Below are 16,868 nucleotides of genomic sequence, written 5' to 3' on the forward strand. Positions count from 1 at the left end.
GCTCACCACACACATACACAACAAGTGCACACACATGCACAAGCAAAGTTAACTACACGACATAATAAATGCACTAATTATCTTGATCTTGGTAATCATTCCACAAAGTACATGAAAATCAAATCATCACACTGTATACTTTAAAAATATATCCTTTTAAGTTAAGCTTTTTTACTTTGACATAATTACTTTGTCTATATAATGTGTCAGATTGGATAAACTATGCTGGCTCTGTCTTGTCACTAAAAAATATCTAACTTTGAAGTCTACTTTAAACTTCTTTGAATACTCTTACTGTATTTACAGAATGACCTAACGACAGATTCAATATCCATGTTTGGCAAATAGATTCAGAGGAGGCTGCACAAGACGGAATAGCATATTATAGCAACCAGTACTTGATTGTTTAGTTATCATGCCTGCTTTCCATATATGCTTTTTTCAGAAGAAACATGAAGGATTGCTGGTTTAAAATACTCTTTCTTGAAAGCTTGCTTTACATTTTGTAGAGCACTTTACTATCAGATTTTAAAAGATAAGCTACTAGAAATTCTCAAAAGTGTTTTAGGGAATTGTATAGAGTTTTTTTTTTATTTGTTTACATTATTTAGTCAAGGGAATATATGAAGATATAAAAAACAGAGACAGGAGATAGAATGTAAATCATGGCCAATGAGATTTCTCTTCTTGTGGTAAGACTGAGGTTCTTTACAACCTCACAGCTCTGGCTTTAAAAAAAAAAAAAAAGATGGGTAAGTAAATATAAGTAACACTAGCCTTCAGGAATATATTAACTGTAAAGCTGGCTTTAACACGAAGTATAAATTATCCAGCACATTAAATCTCAAATGAAGCCTCAACCACAGTTGCAGTAATCGAGACTGTCAAATTCCAGTTCTGAGGATAAATTCTGACCTTTTTCAAGTTCTAAGGAGGACCCAGGAGTAGGTTCTGTATGAAGGAAGTTCAGGGCATCCCAAAGCAACTTCCCCAACCTGAGGACAGAACTATTCATACCCAGTAGACCCCCAACTCTGGAAAACAGCCAGTATATCCCAACTCTGACCAGAAGCAATTCCTTTCCCAGTTGAGATGGAGAATAAAAGTTTATGGAGAGGAATGTCAAGGACTGTAGTAAAAATGACTTTCCAAAACCCTGAGGAATAACCTGGCATTATTTATTATTCATTTAACATTTGTTAGATGAACCACAAAAAGCCTTGTTACTGAGAAGATAAAGTATTCCTGTCAGACCATAGATTCTGTCAGAGAATTGCCTCCTCAGGTTGAACTAACTCTGAAGCTGACTTATTTTTCTAAACAATTTTTCCAAGATTTAAATCTCTGCATCCCCTAATTCTTTTTACATAAAACGAGAAACTATATTTGTCCTAAGGTACTTTCATTGGAAAGACTGATGCTAAAGCTGAAACTACAATACTTTGGCCACCTCATGCAACGAGTTGACTCACTGGAAATGACTCTGATGCTGGGAAAGGTTGGGGGCGGGAGGAGAAGGGGACGACCGAGAATGAGATGGCTGGATGGCATCACCAACTCTGTGGACGTGAGTTTGGGTGAACTCCGGGAGTTGGTGATGGACAGGGAGGCCTGGCGTGCTGTGATTCATGGGGTCGCGGAGAGTCGGACACGACTGAGCGAATGAACTGAACTGAACTTTCAAATATGGCCATGAAATCTTGTGTTCTAAATTAGAATAATAATTTAAAATTATATTATTTGTTTATCTGTCAATGGACATGTAGGTTGCTTGCATGTATCAACTATTGTAAATAGCACTGTGATGAACATTGGGGTGTGTGTATCTTTTCAAATTATGGTTTTCTCCAAATGGATAAAGAAGATGTGGCATATTTATACAATGGAATATTACTCAGGTATAAAAAGAGTGCAAAGATACCATCTGCAGCAGGATGCATGGACCTACAGAATATCATACCAATTGAAGTAAGACAAACACAAACATCATATATTGCTTGTATGTGGAAATTTTAAAAAATGATACAAATAAACTTACTTACAAGACAAATAGATTTACAGACATAGAAAACAATCTTATGACTACCAGAGGAGAACAATGGGGGAGAGATAAATTAGGATTTGGGGATTACCATATACACTCCACTGGGGCTTCCTAGGAGGCTCAGTGGTAAAGAATCTGCCTGCCAATGCAGGAGATGTGAGTTTGATCCCTGGGTTGGGAAGATTCCCTGGAGGAGGAAATGGCAACCCATTCCAGTATTCTTGCCTGGAAAATTTCATGGACAAAAGAATCTGATGAGCTACAGCCTATGGGATTGCAGAGCATGCATCCATACACAATGCTACATATAAAAAAGATAAACAAGGACCTACTATGTTTAAGCACTCCCTTAGCCTTAGAGCTTTGTTATACTGTAAACTCTGAGCGTTTCACAAGGCAAAATAATAAAAGTTTAGTTATTAAACAAAATCAAGGACCTTTAGTTAGTTCTGAAGGACTATAGGTAGTATTCTGAGCCATATTTTGTGAGCTGTTTTGCAGATACTAAAGCTCAAAGCCTTTGACTCTGTGGATCACAATAAACTATGGAATATTATGAAAGAGATGGGACTACCAGACCACCTGACCTGCCTCTTGAGAACCCTATATGCAGGTCAGGAAGCAACAGTTAGAACTGGACATGGAACAACAGACTGGTTCCAAATAGGAAAAGGAGTACGTCAAGGTTGTATATTGTCACCCTGCTTATTTAACTTCTATGCAGAGTACATCATGAGGAACGCTGGGCTGGAAGAAACACAAGCTGGAATCAAGATTGCCGGGAGAAATATCAATAACCTTTGATATACTGATGACACCACCCTTATGGCAGAAAGTGAAGAGGAACTCAAAAGCCTCTTGATGAAAGTGAAAAAGGAAAGTGAAAAGGTTGGCTTGAAGCTCAACATTCAGAAAACAAAGATTATGGCATCTGGTCGCATCACTTCATGGGAAATAGATGGGGAAACAGTGGAAACAGTGTCAGACTTTATTTTGGGGGGGCTCCAAAATCACTGTGGATGCTGATTGCAGCCATGAAATTAAAAGACACTTACTCCTTGGAAGGAAGGTTATGACCAACCTGGATAGTATATTGAAAAGCAGAGACATTACTTTGTCAACGAAGGTCCGTCTAGTCAAGGCTATGGTTTTTCCCATGGTCAAGTATGGATATGAGAGCTGGACTGTAAAGAAAGCTGATAGCAGAAGAATTGATGCTTTTGAACTGTGGTGCTGGAGAAGACTCTGGAGAGTCCCTTGGACTGCAAGGAGATCCAACCAGTCCATTCTAAAAGAGATCAGTCCTGGGTGTTCATTGGAAGGACTGATGCTAAAGCTGAAACTCCAATACTTTGGCCACCTCATGAAATGAGTTGACTCACTGGAAAAGACTCTGATGCTAGGAGGGATTGGGGGCGGGAGGAGAAGGGGACGACAGAGGATGAGATGGCTGGATGGCATCACCGACTTGATGGAGGTGAGTTTGAGTGAACTCTGGGATTTGGTGATGGACAGGGAGGCCTGGCATTCTGTGATTCATGGGGTTGCAAAGAGTCGGACATGACTGAGCGACTGAACTGAACTGAACTGAACTGAAAGCCCCTACCAGGTGGAGAAAGATGACCACATTGAAGCTATGACAGAAGCTTTTCTGTTTCATATAATTCTGAGAACTGGGAATTAATCCTAGAACTGAAGATTAACTGTACTTGAAACAATGATAGACCACTACATTACTGATTTTGAGATGATTCTCAGAGTTGACTGTGCTTCTCTGCCCGCTCCCTCTGCCAATACACCCTGAAGTTCCCCTTTAAAAGCTCTTGCCCTTGAGGTGGCACTAGTGGTAAAGAATCCACCTGCCAGTTCTGGAGATGCAATAGACACGGGTTCAACCCCTGGGCTGGGAAGATACCCTGGGAAGAGGAAATGGCAACCTACTCCAGTATTCTTGCCAGGAGAAACTCAGGGACAGAGGAGCCTGGGAGGCCACAGTCCAGGGTGTCACAAAGAGTCGGACATGACTAAACATCTGAGCACACACATGCTGCCTGAGTGGATATTGGGAGTTGGTTTTTGGACGTGAATCCACCTTATTCCTTGGTTGCTGGCCTCCAAAATAAAGTAACCTTTCCTTTCTAACACTTATCTCTCAAGTATTGGCTTTTGAGCAGTGAGCAGCTGTACCTGGGTTTAGTAATAGTATTGCACAGGGAACTATACTCAATATTTTGTAATAACCTATAAGGGAAAATAATCTGAAATAAATACATATTATGCATATTTAACCGAATCACTTTGCTGTATACCTGAAACTAACATCTTGTAAAACAAATATACTTCAGTTAAAATAAATATCACCAGAAAGAAAAACACCAATACAGCATACTAACGCATATATATGGAATTTAGAAAGATGCAAATGATAACCCTGCATACGAGACAGCAAAAGAGACACAGATGTATAGATCAGTCTTTGGGACTCTGTGGGAGAGGGTGAGGGTGGGATGATTTGGGAGAATGGCATTGAAACACATATGTTGTCATATGTGAAATGAATCACTAGTTCAGGGTCAAAGCATGTTATAGGATGCTCGGGGCTGGCATGCGGGGATGACCCAGAGGGAGGATAAAGGGAAGAGGGAGGTGGGAGGGGGGTTCAGGAGGGGGAACTTATGTAAACCCGGGGTGAATTCATGTCAATGTATGGCAAAACCAACCAATATAATATTTTAAAATAATTTGCTTCCAATAAAAAATAAATTAATTACAAAAATAAAAAATAAAAATAAATAAATAAATAAATATCAAATAATTTAGGATACAAATATTAGGTAGCTAACATAGTATTGAAGTTGAGGAAAAAGCAGTTTCTTACATGTTGTTTTTGTATGTTCTAGACTTATTTTATCTTATAGAAACATTGTATTTTAAGCTAAAAATAAAGGTCTGACTACTGTCCTCAGCTTCACATTTGGACTATTCAAGTGAGTTTAGTCAGATTTTCTTGACTCTCTCATAAGTGCAAAATAAATCTCAGACTCTACAAATACAAAATTGCACTCACAGAAGAACATTTTCTACCGCCAAATACCACCATAGAGGCTCCACATCTACCATTTACTCTTATTTAAGATTGCACTGTACACCAGTGATTAAAATTGGAGATTTCAGAACCAGTCAATTAACTTAGCTTGTCCATGTTCCAAGTTTACTAGGAGGGAAATGGGATTATAATTTAAATTTGGCTCTTCTAGAGACCTCCACTCTTATCAAGATGCAACATTAGGAAAAGGATTTACTCTTCTGCCTGAAACAACTAAGGAAAAGAAAAATTTTATGAAATAACAGTTTTCAGACATTGGATATCAGGAAAAACAGGACAGTGATCTCTGAAAGGAAGGAAATAGTTGACCCCTGTAATTGCTTCAACTTATAGCACAAGGTGAGTTTCCAGGTAGCAGCTTAAAGAAGGGGGAATCCAGGCAGAACATGGTGATACCCTGAGTTAAGTAGATGGAGTTGGGAGTCTAGGGAGGACAGGTGGCTACAGTTTGCAGAGCAGAGTATCAGAGAGGAGAGATACGCATAGACAGAAAGATCTCCAGAAATCCTGTCCGTATTCTGTTGAATACTGATCAAAGCATATTTGTCAGGAAACTACCTGAAGGTAAAGCAATAATCACTTAAAATTATTAGATGAGGTGATCACATCTTGGACTGCAAGGAGATCCAACCAGTCCATTCTAAAGGAGATCAATCCTGGGTGTTCATTGGAAGGACTGATGCTAAAGCTGAAACTCCAATACTTTGGCCACCTCATGCAATGAGTTGACTCACTGGAAAAGACTCTGATGCTGGGAAAGGTTGGGGGTGGGAGGAGAAGGGGACGACAGAGAATGAGATGGCTGGATGGCATCACCGACTCGATGGACATGAGTTTGAGTGAACTCTGGGAGTTGGTGATGGACAGGGAGGCCTGACGTGCTGTGATTCACGGGGTCGCAAGGAGTCGGACACGACTGAGCGACTGAACTGAACTGAATGCATGTTATAAAATATTTATTATTATTTGCCCTTAAGAAGATCTTCCCTACCTCTGACCTCCAGTATCTATACCACCATACTGTCACTAAGAAAAGTCCTTTTCTTTCTTTCTTTCTATAAAATCCCACGTCTTTTTCTTTCTAGACAAATGAAGGTCCTCATATTTGGAAAAAACTTTCAATTTCTACTTTATTTTTGTGCTGTTTTTAGTGTTTATTCCTGGACTAGTCTGATCTTTCTCTGTAGTGGGGACCTTTATTTTTGATATTTGCATTCCTTAAAATTTACTTTGTATATTATTACTTTACCTAAAGTACTTCATTTGGGAATAAGATAGCTGATGCTTCCCTGGGGTAACAATTTAAACTATTTTTATTTGTATATTATGTTACAATAATAAAACTGACCATTTGTTCGAGTTTACTTTTTCATTGCTAGTACAATCCTCTCCCTTATAAAAATAAAAACACTTAACTAGGAAAATCCACACATAAGTAAAGATAATAGTCATGCATTAACTAAATCAAAAAAACTTTGGAACAAAGGTGTCATCACAAAGAATCATATACACAATGGAATATTCAGTTCAGTTCAGTTCAGTTCAGTCGCTCAGTCGTGTCCAACTCTCCGCGACCCCATGAATCACAGCATGCCAGGCCTCCCTCTCCATCACCAACTCCCGAAGTTCACTCAAACTCATGTCCACAGAGTCAGTGCTCAGCCATAAAAAGAATGAATTTGAGTCAGTTCTAATGAAGTGGATAAAGCTGGAGCCTATTATACAGAGTGAAGTAAGTCAGCAAGAAAAACACCAATACATTATATTAACATATATATGGAATTTAGAAAGGTGGTAATGATGACCCTATATGCAAGATAGCAAGAGACACAGATGTAAAGAACAGACTTTTGAATTCTGTGGGAGAAGGTGAGGGTGGGATGATTAGAAAAAATAGCATTGAAACATGTATATTACCATATGTGAAATAGATGATCAGTCCAAGTTCAATGCATGAAACAGGGCACTCAAAGCCGGTCCTTTGGGGAGGGAAGAGAGAGGGGGTTTGGGATGGGGGGGGCACATGTACACCCATGGCTGATTCATGTCAATGTATGGAAAAAAACACCACAGTACTGTAAAGTAATTAGTCTCTAATTAAAATAAATAAATTAACTTTAAAAAATCTTATTAAATATTTACCTATGGCAAAGATATAATAAAATATCTAATAATAACCTTTGATATATAATAATATGTAGTACACATGTCCAGACAGAATTAGTGTGCCATGATATTGTTTTATCAAGTTTTGCTAACAAATTCAGTTCATAATACTGGTTAAAAGTTATCTTCCCACCTCCTAGGCCAAAAAAGGAGAGAACCAAGACTTGGAGACCTGGTAGGGTGGAAACAGCACACACATTTGAAAGGAAGGAAATCTGAATTCTGGTTGCTGACAAGTTACAGTGGCAGTCAAGGTAAGCAAAGGAAACACGTGTGCCTAGGAGCCCTCCAAGCACTTGCAGAAACAGACAGTAAATAGGCATTTAGTGAAATTGCCCCTATTATCTAGACAAGATCCAAACCGTGAGCAAGATACAGAGATTTAAAGTGACAAAGATGTCTAGTTAACCTCTAAGTAAAGCTAAAGATAATAACAAAAATGATATCTATTTTAGAGTGGGAGGACAAAGATTGATCATCTGTTTGGGCTGTCTGTTGGAAACTTTCAAAGACAGTGCATACCTCTCAAACTAAAAGAGCTTGAGAGCTTTGATATAAATGGGACAAATGTGAAATGGATGACTTAAGTCATTTCTGATATATCAACTAGACATAAAGATGTAACAAGAGAACCATATGGCTCACTTAAACAAATCTTGACTAAATATCATTTTTCTTGTACTCAGCTGGCAGCTGTTGGAAGTAATTCATTAAAATGATTCAAGCTGAAATGTTTATATTATTTTCTTGAAAGCAAAATGAACTCATTATAATTTGAAAAGTTGTTTCATTTTTTCATAATGAAAATATATTCATCACATAATTCAACAGTGATAAATTGAATGACTAGAAAAAGGCAGAAAAGTAATAAATACTCTGGATTATAAATAAATGTGCAACATATGATAGATAAGGGAACAAATAAACAGGGTGAACAGAGATGATACACATAAAGCAGTAATATTATATCGTAATGATTAAATGGACACATTTTTTATTGAAAAAATGATAAATTTCACATTGACTAATAAATTATGAACATGAATTTTGAATTTTATATATGTATAAAATTATATATATTTTTTAAAATGTATAACTTAAAAGATCCTCTTTATTATATTTAATTTTCAAGAATAACTTTATAAATAATGTTATTTACACACACAAAAAAACAAACCATCCCTGAGGACTTCTATGAAAATTAAAGAAGCTATTAAAGGTGTGTTTTAACCTTGTCTTCTATTTTATTTTTAACATGAGAATTGCTCTGTTTTAATTTTTCCATATTTTCCTAACTGTACACATTTCTTTTGCCTTTGTGAATTTTTTCCTTTTAGTTTAATTTTAGAATGCCACTAGACCTTGATCTTTCATATCCCGAATGCTAGGAGACTATTTTCTTCTTACTTTTGTTTAAATGTTCAGTTCTTTTTCCCCTTTGGTTTGCCCATAGATAACTTATTTTTCTTTTTTGTGAATATATCAACAGTTTCAACTTTCATTCTTTAATTTTCCTCTGGTATTTCTTTTCAATATTGATGTAATGGAGTTATAGGACTTTTTTCTATACTTGTATAAACAGTGATAATTCATGTAAATTTCTGAATCTTTTGTTTTTACGTATGACATCATGTAGTTATGAAATAGGGCAGACAGACTGAAACCCACAATCACAGAAAACTATGAAATAAAATAAATGCTTAAACAAAACTGCTACACAAATAGACAAACGTGTTAGTAGTTTTACACTGTTTAGCTTTCTTTTCTAACTATACTGTAATAATGGTGGAAATCACAGCAAGCCGTAGCCATAGAGCAACAAAATGCATTTCTCTGTGCACTGAGATCATACAAGTATGAACCATAAGATCAAGTGGAAATTTTTATCTGTTTTCTGTTGTTTAGTGGGTTCAGTTTTATATATGTATATATATATATATATATATATTTACTTTCAATTGTTGTACCATGTGGCTATATCAAGAGTAATCTGATTGGAATATATTTTAGATGATGGAATGTACACCTTATTTAGATTAAACTTTTCTTTTGTACCACCGGATGACCACAGCTTTGATTTTTTTTTTTTTCCAGAAAATTCCCTTGGACAACACTATAGAACACTATAGAAATGATTTATACAAATACTTAATTAACTTGTATATTTTATTTCCTATTTCTAGCTTCATGGAAAGTTTTTGAAATAATAAGTGGACATCTGAAATGTTACACTGAACCCAAAGTGTAAGATGAAACAAATGACCTCATGTCTTTGAAGGTCAAGTTATAAATTATTCTTGTGATGAAGTAGGATGCATATGGTCCTTAAGCAAAATCTCAACTGCGGGCTTCTTGATGAAGGCACATAGATGCTGTTGGTTGCATCTTAAAACAGATTTTTGGGTGTTCACTGGAACTACAGCAACTACACCAAGACTGATTTAAGAATCATCAATTTTCTAGAGCCAAAGTTTGCAGTGAAGGCTTTTTAGTGGTTTCTGAAACTCACCACAGAATAGTCATGCTTGTCATGGCGTTGTCTCATTACTAATTGGAGGAGCCCAGGAAGGGTAAGTGTAGAGGTCAAACATAGGTACAATCCAGGTAAACATGCCAAGCATCACCACAGCAACACCCACAATATTAACGCCAAGTCCAGCTTTAACCTTAAATATGAAAGAGCTTGAATGTTAGTCTCAAAGAAAACAAAACAAAACAAAAAACCAAACTGGGAGAATTGGAATACTGTTGCAGAAGGCATATGTCAGATTTACATGCATCTTAAGTGATAGATATCAATTATTTGTTTCATAAGACAAGTCCTTCCATTTATGCCAAAAAACAATCTGTTCCCAGCTAAATGTCATTTAGTTGGAGAGCACCAGAGAAGTTTCTCTTAGGAATGTACTGAAGTCATTACAATTAGAGAGAAATCCTTTAAAAAATCTGCCAGTTCAGGTCAGATCAAGATTTGAGTTTTGTGGTTTGGTATTTCAGTGAATATGTTTCAGGTCACTATATGAAAACTGAATCCTTCTCATTCATTTCAGTATTCTCTGACCAGAGACCTCATATCTCTTCTATTCATCTTTCTCAAAGTTCCCATTTTTCTAGCTCTGATGTCATTATTCCGGTATCCACTAAACCATCTCAAATTGAGAGATTGTTTAACTACTGCCCATAAACTGCTTTGTAAACCAAGTTTTCCGGGACCACAATTTTGCCCATTTGTGTACATACTTTTGTTGGCTACTTTTATGATGCAGTAGTTGTTACAGAGACCCGCTATGGCCCAGAGTCTCAAATATTTACTCTCTGGATCTTTACGGAGAAAGCTTGCCTATCTCAGCATTCTCTGTGTTGAAACATAAAGCCCCAAGGCAAAATGGGATGCCTAGCAATGAATATTATAGAGTTTCTGTCCATGCAAGCCACTCATTTATTTTAGAATCTAGTTTTTTTTTTTAATTCACAAACCTAGCACACTGTTTATATTGTATATTATGCACATTTTTAAACCCAAAGTAAATTATGTGACTTCTGCATAGAGGCATTTACAGAATTTTTATGTTATGGGGCTTAGGAACAGCAATCTGTGTAGAAGGAAGGAACTGGGGCTTAACTTAGAACTGCATTTGCACAGCAGGCTCACTGAATAGCCTTTAGTTATATTCTTGCTTGGTTTTGTTCAGAACTGGGTGATCAAGTTTGAGAGAAGACCAGGATATTCTCAAACTAGTTCTTCACTACCATGACCTTTGTATTTTACAAAATGTGCACATTTTGTCATTTACATTTTCTATTATTCCTTGCTGTGCTAATTTCACTTCATTTCATTTCAGGTGTCACTATTAGAATCAGAAAAAGAAAGATGACTTTCCATCAGTCAGGCACTGAGCCCAACATCTTAAGCAGAGAAAATGTCAGTTGTGTAAATATTTGTGATAGAAAACCACAGTGCTTGATTGCTAAATTTCATTAACCCTACTTCTTCTATTTTGCTAGGTCAAGTTGGATCTTAATCTTGACCAGCCCTAAACTTAAACCATTGTGTTGAGTATATTCTATGCTCTCTTCCTCTTCCAGTATATTACTAATGCATTCAATATCTCTGTATTTGTGACTGTAAATATTAATAGCACGTTTACTCCAGGTTATCACTCTTAAAAACAATTCTAGGGCCAGTCACATGCACTCACATTCAAAGCAGGACTCAAACTATATATTTCCTAGCAATTGATTAGTTTATAAAAGGATAGAAAACCCAAGATATCAAAAATAATGTCTACTGGACCTGATAGCATTCTTTCAGTTCACTCACCATGTCCATAACTTTTAGATGGCCATATGAAAAAACAATAGCATTGGGTGGGTTTGCTACTGGTAGGAGGAATGCAAATGAGGTACACAGAGTAGAAGGTAACAAAATATAAAGAGGGTTGACGTGAATGGCTTCAGCCTGTTGGAAAAGATAAAAAGGAGTCTAAGTAAAATTTTGAGATAGGCATCAAAATGAGCAAAATTATTATAATAAAATTACCAGAAGCAGGTTGAAATATACAGACAAAATTATACACATAAATACAGTTTTTAAGATTTTTTAGAAAACGTATCTTCGTCTTCTTTTGATTGTTTATATGGTGATTGGTATCCATTTAAGCATTGTAACTCAGTTCATGCAGAAAGTAAAGTATCATTTATTTCAGAAACAAAGTGAAAATAGCAACTGTTTATCTAGTGCTAAGTGCCACGCTAAGTGCTTATATACATGTTACTACATAATATGTAAGAATGTATATATGAAAGTGAAAGTTGCTCAGTCATGTCTGACTCTTTGTGACCCTCCATGAAATTCACCAGGCCAGAATACCAGAATACTGGAGTGGGTAGCCTATCCCTTCTCCAGGGGATCTTCCCAACCCAGGAATTGAACTGGTGTCTCCTGCATTGTAGGCAGATTCTTTACCAACTGAGCTACCAGGGAATCTCAAATATATATATATATATAAAGTTATATTATATATATATAAAGTTATATTATATATATATAAAGTTATATTATGTATATAAAGTTATATTATATATTTTTATATAATATATTATGCATATATAATATATTACAATTATATTATATATTTATATATACATATAAAGTTTAATGGTATATAATGTATAGCATAATATAATAACTTCATATATTTGTATTTACAACTTAATTTTCACTATGGCCTTAAGAGATGGTAATTATAGCCCCATATAGCAGATGAAGAACCTGAGGTCCATAGAGGCTAAAGTAACTGATCCAAAAACATAGCTGGCAAGCAGTTAGAGCTTAGTAGGCTCTCAGGTTCCTTTGGCTTCAAAGTTTCTCATCATTCCATTAACTTACTGCCTCTGTGAGTTCTATAATTTAAAATTTACTTAGGGATCATCACAGAAGAGTTACTGCTATTCTTAATTATTTAACTGCTCCCTGTTGAGAAATAAACCCCAGAAAAAATCCAAATTGTATTTCACTAATATCTACCTGCCTACATTTCTTTTCTAATTTGAAGCCACTCAGGAATGCCAATGTCTGCACCCTGAGCTGGTAGCAGAACAATTCCAGAAGGGCAATCTTTCTGCATCTAAAGTGTTTTCCTTTCACCAAAATCATCTGCCTGGGGAAGAAAAACATTTTACCTGAAGCTATTTCTCGTAATTGCCATCTAGTTGTGGGGAAGAGAGACAGTTTTCCCCTCTCTCTGCAAATCTGCTTCTTACTTATTTTTTAAAATTCTTCTTAGGCTGTACAGAGCTGTGTTAGAGACACTCAAGCTTGAAGTCTGAGGTGTAAACCTGGCTTTTTATTCCCTTGCAAATCACTTAAATGAAGTGCTTCTAAAAGCATCAAGACATCTTCTGGAGGGAGAAGTATCAATGTTAGAGATCTAAATATGAATGTTGTCAGGAAGCACTGAATCCCAAAATCTTCTAGAGCTGGAACGGGTCTGGGTTGACCCTCCCATTTATCTGTAAAAGAAAACTATGGGCAGAAAGAAGGCAGAGGGTTCTCTTAAGATCCTGCTGCTTGATCATGGAAGAAAAGAGTTCTCCTGAGTTGAGGTCTCCTAAGAAAATATGACTGCGAATAAGGACCACCTTGTAAGTTGCCGACAGGGAACCATTCAGGCCCCCAATGATTCTACATCACAATATGAGAACACGCAAAGTAGAACACTATTATTTCAATGAAGAGAATAAATAGGATAAATGAAATACTCACCAATGGAGATAGTATTGGAAGAAGCAGGGTAATGGTAGCTGGATTGCTGGCTACCTCTGTTAAAGACGTGACGAGCAGACAAGATATTAGAATTATTAGCCAGACTGGTAATGAACCTAGAGGAGATAATTTATTTCCTATCCACTTAGATAGTCCCGACTCCTAAAAAACAAATTTGCAATATGTGTTATTTATTAATAATTCATTTAATCAGACCATTTAAATATATTAAAAAGCATTATTTGACCTAAGGACTCAGTTTCTAAATTATCATTTTAATCTTTCATATTTTTCTGTGCTTTGTTAGATCTAGGTGACTATTACATTGTGAAGTTCTTATTTATTCTTATTTTAACATCACTAACAGGCTTTAGGAAGTTTGGATTGTCTTCCCCCATTTTTTCAGTTAAATTTTAATTACATCTAATTACTATATATGGGTATAAAAAGCCATGTAGTACTACAGGGCTTTAAGAAAAAGAGTATCCTTTCTGGTCTTTCTCTTTCCACATTTAAGCTGTGTTCCTCAGAGGCAATAACTTTCATTCACATCAGCTATTTATTCCCACATTTATGTTTATGATAGCTATTTTACAAAATTCTACTTTTTCATATTTCTAAATTTTCAATTTTAGACATTATTTGGAGTAAGCATGATTGCTCAGTTGTGTCTGACTCTTTGCAACTTTTTGGACTATAGCCTGACAGGCTCCTCTGTCTGTGGAATTTTCTAGGCAAGAATACTACAGCAGGTTGCCATTTCCTACTCCAAGGGATCTTCGTGACCCAGGGATGGAATACTGATGTTCTAATATGTACACGAAAATTCAGTTCTCTAAAACCTTCCATCATACATATATTTCCTGTCCCTTCTCCCTAGTCCCTTAAATTCATATATCGACATTTTAGGTTAAATCAATACTTAAAGTTTGCCATTATGATCATATGAATACTGTTCACAATTGAGCCACTTAGTGTACTATGATTGCTTTAGCTGTTTTGTTTTAGTTTTTGTTGTTTTTCCAAGAAATTATTTCCCTATTCTTTTGCTTGCTTACTTTTTTAAGCACGCATCACTAATTCTCCAGTACACTTTCCAGTAAAAGTAGAAAACTCAAGTAGATAGACATTTCAGGTAATTGTTCTTTTTCATTTTCCCTAATGGAGATATAGATTTTGGAGTATTTCCTCCTCTTGCTACACTGAGACTAGTTGCTCTTTAGATCTACTTTACTGTTATAAAGAGACTTCTATTCACTAGGCTACTTATGGGTCCCCTTCACCTCTTTCTGCTGTTGGGATCCTGTCTTGTTAACTCCTTTGTGTTGATGGCCCACAGGGCCATATCTTCTGTAACTTCCTGATAATTGGTGCCTGGAAAGTAAATTTCTTTAGTCTCCGCATGTCTGAAAACCTCTTTCTTTTTTCACATTACTTTGATCTATCAACCTTTTTAAAATTCTGGATGTACAAATAATCATTGCTCCATTTCCTGTGGCTTCCAGTGGGTTCTTTAGAAGCCTGATGTTCAGATCTTGGATACGTTGTACATAATACAGGAAAATCAGTCACACTCAAATGAACAGATACGTTATTCTATTTTTCTCCTACAAATGAAAGGGACAATCCTCCATTTGTGAGATTTCACTGAGCTCCTGCGTGTGTGAATTTGTATGGATATGACAAAGTAGTATGGACATCAGAAAGGCTCTAATGACAAGATCAGAAGCTGGCAAAAACATCTCCAGATCTGATAACCAGATGTTATGTATTTTATTTCTAGTTTTGACTTATATTTTTGTTTGGGGTTTTGATTTTTCAATGAAAAAGACTATATACCATTTAAATCACATTAGCACAAATTCCTCTTTAAATATATCAATATTTAAAGAATGGATTTTACCTATGTATTAGGTAAAATTAGATTACCTAATCTTATTAGCCACAGATATCTGAGGCTTTGTGCTAGGATTTTCACAGCCAAGTAGAGCCCCTCCAAGGTTTCCCTACTTCTTCCAGAGAAAGAATCTAGTGAATCAGACTAAGTCCACACCTTATCATTTCCTTCGATTTTGCAATTCAAGGGTCTTGCCAATGCTTTTAAAACCACTTTGAGTGACAGATATTCTGGGAGGGAGAGATGAACATATTGACATCAATGCTAGAACTGCTGATTCTAATTTCCTCACAATTCAAATTAACCAATACAGGAATGGAAGTTATTTATTCTGAGAAACCAGATCTCATTACTACTGAGCTAGTAGAAAAGAGTCTTTGTCTTCTATTGTTAACATTTGTACTTGAACAGTCTATGAAGCAAGTCAAATCCAGACTTGAAACAATATTGTAAGTGGCACTCAGAGTTGAGACAATTTTTAAGACTTTCACGTATTACCAAATTGCTGAAAGCTCAGTATCCAAATCTCATACAGAAAAACTGACAATAAAGTCAGAAGCAAAACACAGTCTTTCCTTAGATTGTCAAGAACAGGACAGGACAGGTAGTTATTTGTCTTGAAAAACAGAAAAAATTAACTTTTGGGAAACAGAAGGGCTGGACATGATATTTCTCTCACCATTGCTTTTACTTTGATGGCTGAATAAGGAAATGGAACGTTCATGAGTTTTGAGTGTTTCATGGAGGGCTACTAAGTCCAGAATAATTAAAGAGTAGAGAATTTTCTTGGAATTTCAGGGGAAGATATTCTTCTTCTAGCAACCCTATAACCAGGGCAATTTCAAGGGACAAAGGTTTCCCCAGACTTTTACTTTATATCAGCTGCATAGATGATGGACCAAAGAAATAGCCAACGTTATTTCTCATGATGATTTCATTTCTTTCTAAAATTATACTATACAGTCCATGGAATTCTCCAGGCCAGAATACTGGAGAGGGTGATCATTCCCTTCTCCAGGGGATCTTCCCAACCCAGGGATCGAACCCAAGTCTCCTACACTGCAGGCAGATTCTTCACCAGCTGAGACACCAAGGAAGCCCAAGAATACTGGAGTGAGTAGCCTATCCCTTCTCCCTCGTATCTTCCAAACCCAGGAATTGAACCAGGGTCTCCTGCATTGCAGGCGGACTCTTTACCAGCTGAGCCACCAGGGAAGCCCTCCTAAAATTAGACATAATAAGTATTAAACATGGCAATGTGAAATTCTTTCTGGACTTCATTGAATAAGCATATATGAAGTAATTTTAATGCATTTAATATGTAACAAGTAATATAATGCAGTTCTATTGTTTCTCATTCTTCTTTGGAAATGTTAGGACCATGTTATAC

General features: G+C 36.3%; 1 protein-coding gene across 1 annotated transcript in view; it reads right to left on the reverse strand.

The window, feature by feature from the left end:
• Positions 1-16,868, reverse strand: part of SLC13A1 (solute carrier family 13 member 1) — a 79,264-nt gene that overhangs the window by 16,574 nt on the left and 45,822 nt on the right. Inside the window, exons 12-14 of the mRNA XM_088831803.1 lie at positions 13,582-13,743; positions 11,638-11,775; positions 9,826-9,982 (exon numbers count right to left, since the gene is read on the reverse strand). Coding sequence (XP_088687929.1) covers positions 9,845-9,982; positions 11,638-11,775; positions 13,582-13,743 — 438 coding nt within the window. The 3' untranslated portion in view covers positions 9,826-9,844. The remainder of the gene's footprint in view (positions 1-9,825; positions 9,983-11,637; positions 11,776-13,581; positions 13,744-16,868) is intronic.

The sequence above is a fragment of the Moschus berezovskii genome, chromosome 3, assembly GCF_049115385.1.
Source record: "Moschus berezovskii isolate FMDL1 chromosome 3, NW_MosBer_1.0, whole genome shotgun sequence".
In the NCBI taxonomy this organism is placed as follows: domain Eukaryota; kingdom Metazoa; phylum Chordata; class Mammalia; order Artiodactyla; family Moschidae; genus Moschus; species Moschus berezovskii.